This window comes from Phalacrocorax carbo, chromosome 9 (assembly GCF_963921805.1).
Source record: "Phalacrocorax carbo chromosome 9, bPhaCar2.1, whole genome shotgun sequence".
Classification (NCBI taxonomy): Eukaryota; Metazoa; Chordata; class Aves; order Suliformes; family Phalacrocoracidae; genus Phalacrocorax; species Phalacrocorax carbo.
The window spans coordinates 21484527-21499791 of record NC_087521.1 but is presented as its reverse complement, the minus strand read 5'-3'; the positions used below and the strand labels follow the sequence as shown (position 1 = coordinate 21499791).

At 44.2% G+C, this 15265-nt stretch overlaps 1 protein-coding gene across 2 annotated transcripts in view; it reads left to right on the top strand.

The window, feature by feature from the left end:
* Nucleotides 1–15265, top strand: part of PRIMA1 (proline rich membrane anchor 1) — a 55054-nt gene that overhangs the window by 16292 nt on the left and 23497 nt on the right. For both annotated transcript variants that reach the window (XM_064460659.1, XM_064460661.1), the window contains exon 3: nt 13977–14106. In XM_064460659.1, the coding sequence (XP_064316729.1) occupies nt 13977–14106 (130 nt within the window). The remainder of the gene's footprint in view (nt 1–13976; nt 14107–15265) is intronic.

The window sequence follows — 15265 nt, the reverse complement described above, 5'->3', positions numbered from 1 at the left end:
CTGAAACAGAGGTATTTTTTCACCTCTGTGAACTTTGCATTTGAGACTAGTAGATGTCAAGCACTGAAGATTATTATTATTTTTAGGATCAAAAGTGAACAGTAATTGCTACAGAACTGATCAGTTATGTCCTGTCCTACCACTCATCAGGAGGCCGCACCACCACACAGCAAGGACGATAAGTCATTCACCATGCCGAGAGCAAGAGGCAGAGCCTATGGCCATGTCATCACCACATGGTAATGAAAGAAAGAAGGCAGCCTGAGGGGCTGGACAAGAATCCACAGTGCAAAACATCATTACATCATGTCTTATTTCTCCTCTGTCGATGATATAGCTTCAACAAAGCCATGGCAAAGGAACATGTATCAGCAGATATGGGAATTAATAGCCTGAAAGAGATATCACTATATGTAGTTAAAGTGTCCATATGGGTGGCACTACCATCATACCTGAACAGACTCAGCTGTACCTGCCTTCACAGTGCCTCTTAAGGCATGGATTTCATCCAAGGGTGCCTGAGGCTCAGTAAAATCATGGGCTAGATTTTTAAGGGCTTTTATCACCTAAAAATGCAGATGGTTGCTGAATGAGCTCTCCAAACCACTTAACTCACAGCAAGCGTCCTAAGTCATGGCCCACTCCAGCTTATTTTGGAGAGGACAGATGCTTTTTATGTGCTGTTTACTAAGTACTTCCTTGCTGCTGACCTGATGCAGGTGGTGGCTAGCAGGTCATGAAGGAAAATGAGACCAATTTTCTAGACGTCTTTCTCCTTGGAAGTCAGTTCTTCATGAGATGCCTTCTGCAGCTGCACCGCCCCATGCAGGAGCCTGTCTCCCTGAAAGAGCTGGTAGCTGGTGATGAGCCCATCTTCTGCCCCAAAACAGCCTCTGAAGCAGAGGCTTGACTTGGGGGAGCTTGACTTCAAGCAGAAGCCAGCTTGACTCGGGGAGGCAACTGTCCAGAAAACTAATTTCTCTTCATGCCTTTCTTACTGTGGTGGATCAGGGAGGTGATGTTGGTTATGTGATGGAGGAGGAAAGCTCTGTGGGAAAATGCATCTCCTGTCCCCTGTGACCCTTTACTTCTTCCACTGGTCCTTACCACTGTAAAATACCCCAGGGCCCAGTGCCGTAAGACTGCAAAGAAACATAGCCTTTTTCCCAAGAAGCTTGAAAAAGTCTCTACATTTGATTCATAGCAGCAAACCTCCTCTTGCCCATGTTGAAGTTGCTCATGCATGTACTGAGCTCTGTGGGTCTCATCTCAGCGGGCAGGGGGCCTGCCACAGCAAACATCAAAACAGAAGCTTCCGATTTTTTTTCAACCTTGTTAAAAGGCACAGCAAGGAAGCCAGAGGCTCACATGGCAGGGCAGCTGACCAGTTCCTTGCAAATAGCTGCAGGGCAGGTGTGCCTGGGGCACGCTAGCAGGGGACTTGGTCTGCAAGGCTGATGGTTTGACACCTGTTACAGGTCTTAAGTTCATTCTTAAAAAGTGTTGGGAGTTCACTCATCCCTGTGTATCATAGATCATTTTTAGATTCTCTCTAGGAAATCTGTGTCAGCCAAAGCAGAATGGGGGAGGGCATGTATAGATATCTGTATGTACGTACTTGCGCATATGTGTGTGCTTGTTGAATATTGATGGAAATATGCTCTTAAGTGTTCAGGTATTAGAGCACCAAAATGGCAAAGGCAGGCTTAGCATGAATGTTCCATGTTTGCAGGCCTCTTCTCCAGGATGCTCTTTTTACTGCCATAACATGGTGGGGTCCCACAGTTTGCTGGGGCAAGCAGATGATTCTCAGCACTGATTTTCCCTGCTGAAGAATAGCCCGTGCTTTCTGTGCATGTTGCTCGCCGCTGGAGAGCCAGACTGTGTATTTGTGCAACGAAGTGGATGGTACTGTGCTGGCGCATCTCTGTGTCTCTCAGTGGTGCCTCTGTTCAAAAGAACTGAGAATTACTGTCCCCAGGTCAGTGCCGTGCTGCTGCTGTTCTGCTGTAGACCATGGCCTTGCTGCTGTGTTTGCTTGAATAGGTAGTTGACAGGAAGGTCAGGGAAATACAGCTAGTTCTTGTAGAAATATAGATAATGTACTTATAACTTTACCTATTTATGCTATTAGAGAATTGGGAAAGGGATAACAACAGTGCCTTATGTTGCGCATTTTATCCCTACACCTTGAACAGTTTGGAAAGCTGGGACTACTGTCCCCATCCTGGAGAAGCAGAATCAGAGGCTGGGGGTGAAGATCTTCCCATAAATTGTCCAACAAGCAAGGGGGAAAGCTGAGGCGGGAACCCACATCCTGAGAGAAATTTCTGTCCTCTACCCACCGTGGCACTCTCCCTAAAGAGAGGTTAAAGCCTGTATCATAAGACTCCGAAGATTAAACTTAAGCTTGTATATCTACATTCAGGCATCTAAGTTAAAGCATCCTGGCTCTTTGAGTGCTTAGAACCTCTGGAAATCAGGCCACCTTCTAAAATAAATTCAAGGATACTAATTTAACAGCAAATTTTCAGGCAGTTGTCACCTTTTTCTTAGAGGCACCAGATACCCACTGATCTGACTGATGACCCCTGTGTTTCAGAAGGCAGGGGAGCAAGTACAGCAGGGTTCACCTGAGCGACAGCTCTCACAGGGAGGTAGCGCTTAGGACTATCTGGGGGTGTCACTTGGACTGTCTCGGTGCTGCACAGCCTGGTACTGATCCAGGTTCTGGAGAGCAGGGAAATGTGACAGTGCCCACGAGGGTCTCCAGAATGACTCTGATGCTGCAAGAAGAAGGCTGTCTTGCAAGGCACAGGCTTCAATTCTCATGTGCTTGGGACAGAAACTGGTAGCGTGTGATTTAATCAGGGTAAAAACAATTCTGTCCTTTTTGCTAAGGGAGAGTCAGATGGCGAGGGAGAAACGGTGGCATCTCATCGGGATACGGCTGGATAGAAAAACATGTGACAAAGTAAGATCGGAGGGCAGTGGCTGACGTGACTTGAGCATCCATTGTAAAGATAAATGCCAGAGCTGAGTGTTAACACAGAAGCTAGCTATGATGTAATCTCCTTAAAAGCCTTTTTCCCACAAGGTCTTTAAATGCTACTGCTTCTCCAGATCATGCTTTAGAGAACAGACTCTCCCTCTGTGCTCGCTAACCCTGCTCTCCTCCAAAAGACCTTGGCAGCTGAAACCATGTTTTGCTCCTATTTGCAGGGCCATACCTCAGTTCTGGTGGGTCCCATCAGCTTCACCGACAATGTAATAGGATTAAGACTGGCAGATCTGGCCCTCAGCCTGCTGGTTGTTTGGAGCACACACTTTCCCTCCCTACTTTTTTTGCTAGTCCTTTGACTGCTCTGCTGTCTGCTTCACCACCACCATCCTTCCATAACCATGTAGGACTGATCTGAAATACCAGTCTTCCTCTGCAGCCGTGCCAAACCAATACAAGTTATCCTAGAACATCAGCATCAGCCCTTCCTGGGCACCCTATGGGATCCTACCTTGTTTCTGTCCATAGGTCTTGGCTGCACAATGCTCTTGGGCATGGTGTCAGCATGCTGGCTTGGGGCAGAGATCTGGCGCCTGCCCGGGAAGTCAACAAGGCAGTTTGCTGCTGCCGCCACCCGTGTCAGGTAGTTACGGCTAAATCCAGTGTTTGCATCTGACTCCCAGGAAGGAGGCAACACGATCCAAAGGGTAGGACTGGCCAGGAGTCAAAAGACATTTTGTTTCCTGGCTTTTTCACTGAGCTGCGGTGACTTTGCACAAGCCCGTTCTTCACAATGTGCTTCACTTATGCCTGGGTGGCCAATACTTTCATCTGGTATTATTTTTATTTTGGTTCTAATGATATGTTCATTTTCTAAAGGACTCTCAAATCTGCCAGGGAAAAGCAGCTGCATGAGATCTACCAAGACAACGCAGCAACGTGGGGCTTTAGTGAAATCCACTGCAAAACCCAAACCTAAATATGTGCAGATTCAATAACCTCTAAAGCTTAGGTCTTAAGCACCACGCTTAAAACTCTCCCACCCGGATCCTCTTTTTTCCTCTGGCTGTATCCACACTCAGGTTTTTTCATCAGCAGTTCCAGTCCTATATTTTGCAATGAGCTGTGAACTCCTCTATGCCCTGTGACCTTCAGAAAACTCCTGCAGAACTGCCTGTCTCCTCTACCTCCTGCAAACTCCAGTCTCCAAAACTAAGCATGAAACTGAGCATGTTTCTTATTTCAGAGGGAAGTATTTTTAGAAAGGGGGAGAAAACTAAGGAGATGGGGAAACCAAGAGTGTAGAATAACAGCGTCTACAGTGTAAAAGCTGCAGGGGAGGGAATTTCTCCAGCATCATCCCACACATGTTTTTATTATAGCAGAAGTTCCCACTGCGTAGTGATTGCAGTATCCCCCTTAAAAGTGTAGTAGGAACATATGCATGGAGCAGCTGCGTGATATAAACTTGTCTGCAACACAATGTGATAAGCAGAAGTATCATCTGCTACAGGAATAGCTGATTTCCACCAGTATTATTTAACCTAGCTACTCTGGGGAGGCAGTAAATCAGGACAGGCTTTCTGCTGAGCTACTATTGCCTGGTAGTAGTTGTTTACCCGACTAGCTAACTGCACTCTGGAAATGGCTCTGAGTTTACAAGGAACAGGAAAGGCACAGATCTATAAGGAAGTAAAAAAAGCAAAGCCAAGATAGCTTCTTCTTCTGGATCAGGATTTGCTCCAAAATGAGGTGATTCTTATTTTCTTTAAACCATTCTGTTGCACAACCTGTACAGTTACAGCCATGCTCCAGAGGGGAGGGTAGTGGGATAGGATATTGCTGGTCTAAAACAGTTCTTTGGTCTTTCCTCTCTGTGTAGTGTCTTCCTCCTGTGCCTCTTCTCTGCGGCAGGATCTCAGGAAACAGGTCCAGCAGAGCAGCTTTCTGGGTCACTGTTCTTTGGGGACTGTGATAATCCAAATCCTTTCCACCGTGTTCGGATTTACTGGAGATGAATTTGCCCCAAGTGGACTTCATCTGTTATTGAAGCTGTTATTCACTCCTGCTTTATACCTTCCTGCTGCATTGGCCCAGTCCCTCGTGTTAATGATGGCTGTTAATAGACCTGGCTTTCTGTGCTGCTCATCCTGCACCCTTTTCCACCCCCCAACTCTCTAAACAGGTAACAGTGTGTCGACCACTTTGAGCAGAACAGCCTTGGGAAGCCACGGTGCTGTGGGAACCTCATATCTTATTGTACTTGCTGGATTTAACCCACTTGACACTGCTTTAGTATTTGGAGCTCTCCTTTGGAGCTTGCTTTGTTTCTGCTTCTTAGGGGGACGCAAGGGCAAAGCAGCAGTAGGGCTGGAGCCACATACCAACCCTCGTCCCCAGCAGCTGCAATGCCAAAGCACCCCCATGCCAGACATTTAAACATCATAGACTCACAGAATGGTTTGGGTCAGAAGGGACATTTAAAGCTCACCTAGTCCAACCCCTGCCATGGGCAAGGACATCTGTCACTAAATGAGGTTGCTCAAAGCCCCATCCAACCTACCCTTGAATGCTTCCAAGGATGAGGCATCCACAACTTCACTGAGAAAATATGTGCAAGCATATGGCAGTGTATGTGACACTATCTTGCTCCTCTAAGGTGGTCTTCTCCCAGGATCTCCTCTATGTCATTTCATATATCCCAGGGGGCCAAGACTGTAGCTGCCATTGGGATGCCAGGAGGATGGCACTCTCTGCCCAAAGCCATCCAGCCAGCAGCTAGATGGGTTTGGTTATGACCATGGCTTACCATGGGGCAAAGAAGTTGCTCTATTGCAGTTGTACCCAAATCCAGTTTATCTTCCTTCACGGTTCAATTGTGTGTATGTGCCACTGGCAATGGTGCCTGATGCTGCCACCGGCTCATGTGGTTGAGGCTGGACCTGCTTGGACTCCTCATGTCTTGGACCCGCCACAGCTGAAATCTGGGAATGCCTCTACCTTCCCCTCCCTGAGTCTGCTCACAGTCTTTGCTCTGCATGTGCTGTGCAGTCTGGAGGCACCACAGAGGATGATTATGGCCTCTTGCAGGCTGCCTCTGAGGCCATGTCTGGCCAGTCAGGGACCTGTGCTGACCCAGCCCCTGGGGCTCCTGTTGGTACCAGCATTGCCTTTGGCATCTGATATGATGTGCTCCTGCATTTCCCCTCCAGCAGATGAAGCGTGGCTGGGTGTGTTGTCTGCAGGCAACAACTGTGAAGGGAGGTTGATGAGGTGATTTTTGGTCCTGCCAGGGAGACAGCGAAGTGCATCCATTCATATCTTAGAGCTCCTATATCTTCAAAATTAATATTTTCAGACACAATCAGAGGTGCTCCAGATGGGAATGCTTGCCTTTACGTGTTCAGCCAATATAAATCTCAAGTGCAGAGAAGAGGGAGAAGAAAAAAAAGGAGTTGGTAGAGTTTCTCACATACTTCACCAACACTTATTAATTAATCCTGATGAGCCACTCAGAATGCAAACACATTTAACAAAACTATTAGCAGCAGTTTCATGTATATAGATGCATATGTATACCTCTTTATAAACGTGCATTAAATATACATATATATATCCTTTCTATTTACATATGTGTGTTCCTACACATACATGTATGTGTATGCATGTATGTATATATATAATAATGCATATACATAATACATATGCATTTATATTGTATGTGTATATATATACAAACACCAGGGAATTCCTTTCACAGCATGCAGAAACCTGACACAGTCAGACAAGCCTCTTCATCTGTCAGTGGCAATCATTCCTCTGTGAGCCCGTCTTTGTACATGATCACCAGCCTGAGCGCTGCCTTCTGCGTGCAGCTGTGGTTGCAACGTGAACATGAGCTCAGGTTTCCCCCTGGCCACGCACAAGCCCCAGGGCCTGTGCATTGGGGCAGGGGTGAGGCTGGGGCGAGCAGAGGAGCCACTGCATGGCATGCATGCATGGCTTCTGCCTCAGGAGGAGGCACTAAGGCCCACCATCTCCGCTTCAGCTTCTTCTTCCCCAGCCTCCCAGGAAGTTTCCCCCTCAAATCCAGGAGTGTCAATGCGTATGGTTTGAAGGGGACACATACCTTGCCTATTCCTGAAATGCCTTTTAGAATAACAACTGAAGATCTATATATGTGTCAAAGTCTAGCAGTACCACAAACTTCATTAGAAGGCTCTTTTGAAGGATTGTTTTTCCCATGCTGGCTGCCTCTCTACTGTTACCAGCCCTGGGTACACACAGCGTTTTCCTATCACCTGGATTATTTAAACATATCTGTAGCAGTTCCTGCATGATGAAATAGAGCAAATGAAGAGGGGACACTTGAGCTGACACTGACTCACAGATCTTTCCACATCACCCCGGGTTAGGTAAGAAAACCTGTGCCCAGAGAGCCCACAGCCTCCAGGGCTCTGGGGACTGAGCTCATGACCTTCAGCAAAATTCAGAGCAGCACTTATGAGCATCATCATGCAGGTGCTGGGACAAGGTCCTCAGCTGGCACCAGTCTCTCAGCTGGGTGGACTTCTGCCAGGTTCAGAGAATCATAGAGTAACTGGGGTTGGAAGGGATCTTTAAAGGTCATCTATTCTAACCCCCCTGCAATGAATAGGGACATCTTCTAGTTTACATCACTTAAACTCTTGGCCCTTTTTATTAGCTGCCGAAGGCTTCATTCTGATGTACAGTTAAGTTAATCAGCGCTCACTTTGGGGTGGATTTACACTGCTATGGGGATTGAAGGGCCTTATGTGAAGGTAGACAAGAGACCTTAGGCTCAGCACTGAAATCAGCTTTCTCAGAAAAGATGTGGTTTTGTGATGGAGACTCTCCTCACATTTCATCTTTTACACAACACAATGCTTATAGAGCAGGTGTCTGAGCCTTGGTGTCTGTGTGTATGTAACCAAAGTTCTTTCTCATTAATCAGGGGACTCACTGAACTTCTCTATTCCACAGGGGTTTGGATGAGACACCTTGATGTGAAAAGACCCAAGCTGCAACAGATTCAAAACCCCTGTCTGTGTTTAACTGGGCATGGAGGGTCTTTTCACACACCTTGACATCTGAAATCACATCTAAACCTCTCCACATGTTCTGGGATTGTTCCTGCATCCCAGTGTGATAATGGCTGTAGGAACCAGTGGCTTCTCTCTGTCTTACAAATGGAGATGCCAATGTGCAAATTACATTAATATATCAAAATAATAAGGCAAATAAGAGTGAAGATGAGACTAGAACCCCAAACCCTGCCTTAGCCAGCAGATCAGCAGGTCTCTAAAATATGTGACATACATAGTGGCTGCTAGAAACACACTGCCTGCATCTCCAATTCCTTTTAAGTTCCAACCAAGACTGATAAAACACTTGAGGCCCTTAGAATATGAGCCTGCCTTCAAAATAAAATCCAATCTCGCTTCCTTGCATGCTAATTAAAAGTGCAGGGCTGATTCAGGCAGCCCTACAATAGCAGAAAGAATGCTGCAGGCACAGAGATGGCAGGGTTTAGCCTGTTGTGAGTATACAATATTAAAAATGGGCAGATGTCTCATAAAGATGATTACACCAGCACTCTTGACCTTTCTGCAAGAACAGGAATAAAAGCAGGAGGAAAAAAATAATCACTTTTGATTTATCTTGAAAGTGCTCTTCCTTTTTTAGGCATGAACTTACTGTTGTTGTAGAGAGGTGAGGGGGGATCACTGTCACCCTTCCACATCACATCAGCGCGCACATCTCATCAGCGCACACTCAGCAGCTGCTTGGGACTGAGCCTGTGGGCAGATTGACACACTCAGGCCTTGGCCAGAGACATCTCCCCTGGGAATGCACATGGGAGCACGGGTCACTGCCTCCCTTAGCTATTTTCTGACTCAGCCCTGTGTTGTGTTTTATTTTGTTTTGTTTTGCTTTGCTTCACTTTGTTTGGATGACTGAAGGGTGAGAGCCAGTGGAAAGAGGTGCCCTGATGCAGGCTCCCTACCTCAGCATCACTGCTGAGGGCTACGCAGAGGCACCAACTCAGCGTAAGCCCCATGATGGAGCACTTACCCTCTCCTGACAGACTTGGTGGTGTTACTTTCCAATGTCCCAGCATGCCCATGAGAAAAGCAATCAGCCTACAACCCATACTGCAATGGAGTGGTAACCCTACTCAAAATAAATAACAGGAGTACTAGACTTCCAAAACCTTATCTTTGTAAAGTACAGCCATGACCACTAAAGATAACCTGCGGGCATATCCAATCATTCCAAGTCCTGTTTCTATATTCTGTAACAGGCAGTACAAGTATGTGTCACTTTTATAACATACACAGAACCATTTAATGCTTCATCCAGAAGATTAAAACAGCTTTGTTACTGTTTTTTCTTTTTAGTAGCTCAGGGCAATTTTGAGAGTGACCCACTCTGAGATTTGCTAAAAAGAAATCAGAGACTTCTTTGTGATTTTAAGGAAACTTCCTTTCCAGTGACACAACCTCTATTTTTGTCCCTGGACATTGAGGGAAACCCTCGGTAGCTGAGCTAATCTTTCCTGGTATGCACATTTCTGACAAGACCCATGTGTGTACAGATACCTACTAACATTAGAACTGGAGCTGTGCCTTTATGCTGAGCCTTCAAAACAAATTTAGTCAAAGAAAGCAAGTGTGAGACATTTTTGTGGTGCTTAAATAGTTTGCAGGACGCCTTTGCTCTAAAAGTACTTTTCCATGAATTTGTTTTCAGTAAGTTGGATCCAGCCACCCACTGTGTGTCTGGAGTTGGTCTGTTTATTCATTGTATTTTGGGGGGAAGGGAGGAGTCACTGTTAAAAAACACATTCTCTCAGCAGTGACTTTCCATTTATACTTAGATTTTGAGACATACTGGTTCTCTGGCTTTTAACTCAACTTATGTGTGCCACACTTACTCTGTAGCTTTATGGTTTCATAACCCCAACATCATGTGGGATTGAGTGTCATATCAAAGTCTAAAGTTATCACACCAACACTAAATCATCTATTTACCAAACCAGTAATCTCCTCAGAAAATATCTAGTTAGTCTGACAAGATGTGTTTTCCTAAACCTATGCTGTTTAGCATCAATTATTTATTTTAATGTTTTATTAATTGAATGAGATTTTCATTATTTTGGCAGGATTTCTGTCAAGACAGCAGGCTGTGATTGCTTAGCTTACTTTGCTTATCTTCTTTAAAATATCATCACTTCCCTACCACTTCCCACCCAACGGTATATTCAATGTGCAGAACAACACTTCAGGGCTTAGGAGAAAAAGCACATTTTCATGGAGTTGTGTTACACTGTGAAAATCACCTTCTCCATTCAGCTGATTTTGAGACCAGTGAAGAGCAGCCAGGAATGAGTCAAACAGGAGGCAATGATGCTCTGAGCAGCTGAAGCTGCTCACCTGAGACTGGTGATGGGTGCTGAGGGAGCAAACACCATGGCCCGGCTAGCCAGCCCTCAGTAGTACCGTGGTAATGACAAAGGGACTCCCTGTGCTGAGACACCCTCCGCTCCCCAAATGGACTGCTGTGAATGACAGCAGTATGTGGCTTGTTTCTTTATGCAACAAGGGAAGGGATTCTGAAAAAAAGGATTTGGATTCAGTTGTGAAAGCATATGCCTTTTGGGGGTTTATAATGGATTTGAAAGAGGTGGTACAAAAAAGGAGGCAACCATGAGAATTGTTTTCATGCGTTTCATCAAAGCTTTTGCAAGACAGTGAAACAACTGGACGCTGTCATTGTTATAGGTAGTGTGGGACATCTTCTGCTCAGTGTTTACTATAATAATTTCAATATCAGAGCAGGGTTTGAGGCCCATGTCTTCCCTCTTCCACAGAGTGCCAAAGAAATCCAGTGCTACTCCATGCAAAGTGGCACAGTTGCAAGCAAGGGCTATGGGTGTCCTTACCCCAGGATAATTTCTGATCATTAAAGGCATGTCACATGTGGGCTTAGCCCCTCTTTTGTGTAACCTGTTTTTTCTACACTGTGGGTGATGAACTGGTGGCTGGGACCCAGGCACAGGAGGATGGAGAGCGTCCCCAGCCCTGGGCTGCCCCAGGGAGCAGAGCCATGGGACCCATCCTAGGGGGACGGAGACATCAGTTCCTCCCTAGCATCAAGAGCTTGGTGCAGGACTCTCTGAGAGGCACTCCTCTGAGGACATGGCACTTCCCATGCACCTCGCTGGCTCTTCAGGAAGTTCCCCTCTCGGCTGACTTTCCCAGCTGCTGTTCATAGGCACACAGCGTGGCAGGCACTTGGAGACATCCATGTGGGCCAGGCTTGGGCTTTCCATCAGCACAAAGGGATGAAAAGCAGTTCTGCTTTTCCTCAGAGGATAATTGTGAGGAGAAATGCATTAAGGTCGTAGAAATGCCATGGTAATGAAGGCTATGTGAATGCATACTTGGAAAGCAGAAAATAGCATGCAACCAGGAGCTTCTTGGAAAAAAAGAGGACATTTCTAAGGAAAACAAGATTACCTAGCACTGCAATAATAAAGTGTAGAAATAGAAAATAGTTTTTAAAGCAGTATTTTAAAGCGGCTTCTTTCTGAGTGCCTGGTCTGGACCAGTGGGGAAGGGAACTGAGCCAGGTAGATTAGGGGTCACCTCCACATCAGCAATTCTTATTTTCCTGTCATTAATAACTACATATAGGTTGTCAGGAATCATATTAACTATTCAGTCCTACATGTATCTGTTTATTCTCCATGTAAAAATACTGTGATAAACCATCAAGGAGTATGTGGTGCACAGGCATGTGACAAGCCTTTTTTTCTACCCGTCTCTGCCATTTGTCAGTCATCTCGTGTTGTGCCAAGGAGCAACCCTGTCTCACCATCTTGGTTTGCTTTACGAATAGTTTGATTGAACCCATCTTGGAGGAAGAACAAGGACAAGATAAGGATGGCCAGACTTGCACTATTTTTTATGATCTCGTCTAATTTTACATGGCATCTGCTGATACATATGTTTCTTCTAATTTCACTGCAACCTTTTGTGTCTGTCAGGGCAACCCCAGGAGGGTGAGGTTGGCCCTGAGACTGCCTGCTCCTTCATGCAAACATTTTGTCATCTTTGAAATGCCCTCTGTTCCGGAATCTTAGAAAATAACAATATTGAAAACTTTCAGAGAATATTAAAAATATTTTAAAAATTAGCTTTATCACAACACAAGAAATAGTTCCATCACCTATTGAAAACTGACCTCTGCAGCTGACATAATAAAGTAGACATTCAGTTGCTGAGGTAGTCTGTGAGTAGATACATTGCCAAAAGAGGAGTCAGGAGCTATTAGTTTTTCAAATCACTTAAGTTTTCAGCTTTATTTTTCTCTCCCATAGGAAAAAAAAAAAACAAACACCAAAACAAACCAAACAAACAAAGAAAAAAACAAACCAACACAAAACCCACATCCTCGCAGTCAATATATGTACAAGAAATTGAGGCAATATTTGCTAGATAAGTATGATCCAAGTGATAGCATATGTTGAATGCTGATGCATGTGAGAAAGATATGGCCTCTTACACGGCACCGAATGCTGAACTGCCTATAAATTATCAAGCTGCTGGCTTTGTTATTTTGATTGCTTCTTATAGTTCTTCATCTAGTCTTTTTCTAAGGTGCTACTGTGGATTTCTCTGGTTGAATGTTGCCAATTCTTCTATAGATCATGCAGTTGGGACAAAAATATCTCAGTAATTGTGTACTTCAGGATTTTACCTAAGGAGTGTTAAACCTACGAGTATGTTTACATCTTTTCCTAATCAAACACAGGAGGCACAGGAGACGTCAGCTCACAATAAATGATGCAGGTGTGATGACATATTTTAATTTCTGCACCTATTTGTGACCTTTATAACAGGAAGTTCAGAATTTAGGATATATCAGATTAAATAATTAGACTCAAAACAAAACAAATAAAAAAAAAACCTTCTGCTATATTTAATTCTCTCCCCTACTTAACTGAAAATATAGATTTAGACAGTCCCACTGACTAATTCATTATCAAACTTCATTTAGGGTGACCCAAATCCTCATGGAGTTTATGTGGTTGCATACACTAAGTTAAGGGTCTCTTCTCCCTCTGTAATACACTGGTAGTGCTCATGCCATTGTCTGTTGCTCACCATCCTTCAGGAAATGTGTCCCCTCAAAGCATGGGAAAAGGAATATGTCCCTGAAGGAAAAGATTTGAACTACATGCCACCAGTATTACTCTTAATGCACAATATTGCTTGTTTTGAGTAGTACTTAATAGGCAATTCTAGCCCTAAACTGAATAAGAAAAATGTAATTGCTTGTATTTTCACAGGTTAACATTTCTTAATGCTGACATTTCTTAACTGTTGGACCTACAATGCAAAGACAATGTAACGGGAAGGAATCTTGTCAACTACAGTCCTCTAAAAGCAGTTAATAAATGTAATAAAATTCCTGTTCTTTTAAAACAAATCCCTCTTCCTTGCACCAAGTTTGCAATGCTGGCAGCTGCAGTACTGATTGGTAGGAACTGCTGCAGCTCCCCAGTAAACCTCACCTAATGGGGTTTGAAAGCCTTCTCTTATCAGCCAAACATCTCTCTCTAAAACTAAATCTGATGCAGCAGGAGATGGCAAATGCAGAGGGAGGAGATGTTTCCCACAGGTAGCAGAGTTGAACCTTTCTCCTTCATGCTGAGCATGTGAACAGCACTGACACAAAGAACTTGGTCATCTGGGGACCATGATAAGAAATATCTAGTACTGAACTAGTTGATTGCTTGGGAAAAAATGGGTCCTAAATGTGAAATATCCTCTTTGTATGTATCTGCGGCCCTGGCATCATGCTATTGCATGGGTGACTGAAGCATATCTGATTATACACTGCTTATTTGGGAGTACTCATGTATTTTTCCACACTCTTTTTACAGCTCCCAAGTCTACCTTTTGCCCCACTGAAGAGACTTGGTGGCCAGGCCTGTTTATTATCATTGCAGTATGCTGCGCCACACTAGTGTTCCTCTTCGTAGTTGTCATCATTTGCTACAAAGCCATAAAAAGGTAAGACTCCAGATGCTTTTACTGTGCTTAGGGCAATGCAAGCCCACAAAGGCACCCAAGACTTGGGTGACACCTTGTTTTGTTTAAAGGCATTCTAAAGGCTAAATGCATCCTGTAGTAACCATGTGTTTTCATTGGAAAGTCACTGTATGTACCATATCCTGCCTGTGTAAAGGATGAAGTTTAATGCACAGTCATTCGCATGAGGAGGAGAAAAACTAGGAATGGGAAAGGGCCACAATGTTCAGATTAATATGGACTCCCCAAAGTCAAATTGCTGCAAGTTGCTGGAGAATGTCAATAGCTTTGGCTTGGCCAAGTGTGGAGGCAGGAAACACTGTCCTGTCCAGTTCTGGTAGTATTCAAAATTTACACATGGTATTTGAGATTTTTGGCCCAGGCCCATTACTAATTGTAGCATTTCATGTTGATGCAAGCTCTTGTAAACCAAACTTAGGGGTAATTTGTGTAGTTTTTCATTTGGATACTCTACTTTTAATTTATTCTTGCTTCAAATTATCATCTACAGAATCCATTTCAAAACCTGTCTCTTTTAAGTTAAAAGCCTATGTGCAGCCTATGTATAACACAGCATATAGTAACCATTTCAGCTCCCCTACCACTGTCTTTGCAATAGACGTGCTTGCATAGCCCTCCGGTAGTTAGAAATTATTGACTTCAGTTACACAGAAAAATGGGAGTGGGAGTAATTTCTTCACCTAAATAATATTTCATATTTTGAGTGGAAGAAGTCAAAATCCATAACTCTTGTGAGATACTGCAGTGAAACTGAATCACAGGTTGGATTAAATGATGTTTATTCAGCTTTGGGATTGTTTTTTGGGGGGAGAGGAAATAATACCTTTCATGAAAAATGTTATTGGCATGCAAAGCAACTGCAGGATTTTTGATGAGCCTCAGCAGGATTATCACAATAGTGGAGCATTGCACGTGCTTCGTGGTTGTCTGAAAATTTATGCAGGATTTGAAGGATAGTATATCCAAGACCATCAAAAAGGGTTAATTCGAACAAAAGACAAGAAGACAAAAGCCTGTATCTAATTTCTTATTAAATTTACGTAAGTATCTTTGCTATTTTAGTTTTGCTAAAATTAATGCTTATTAGTTTTGAGGAGTTGGAAGGTTTTCACTCTGTCTA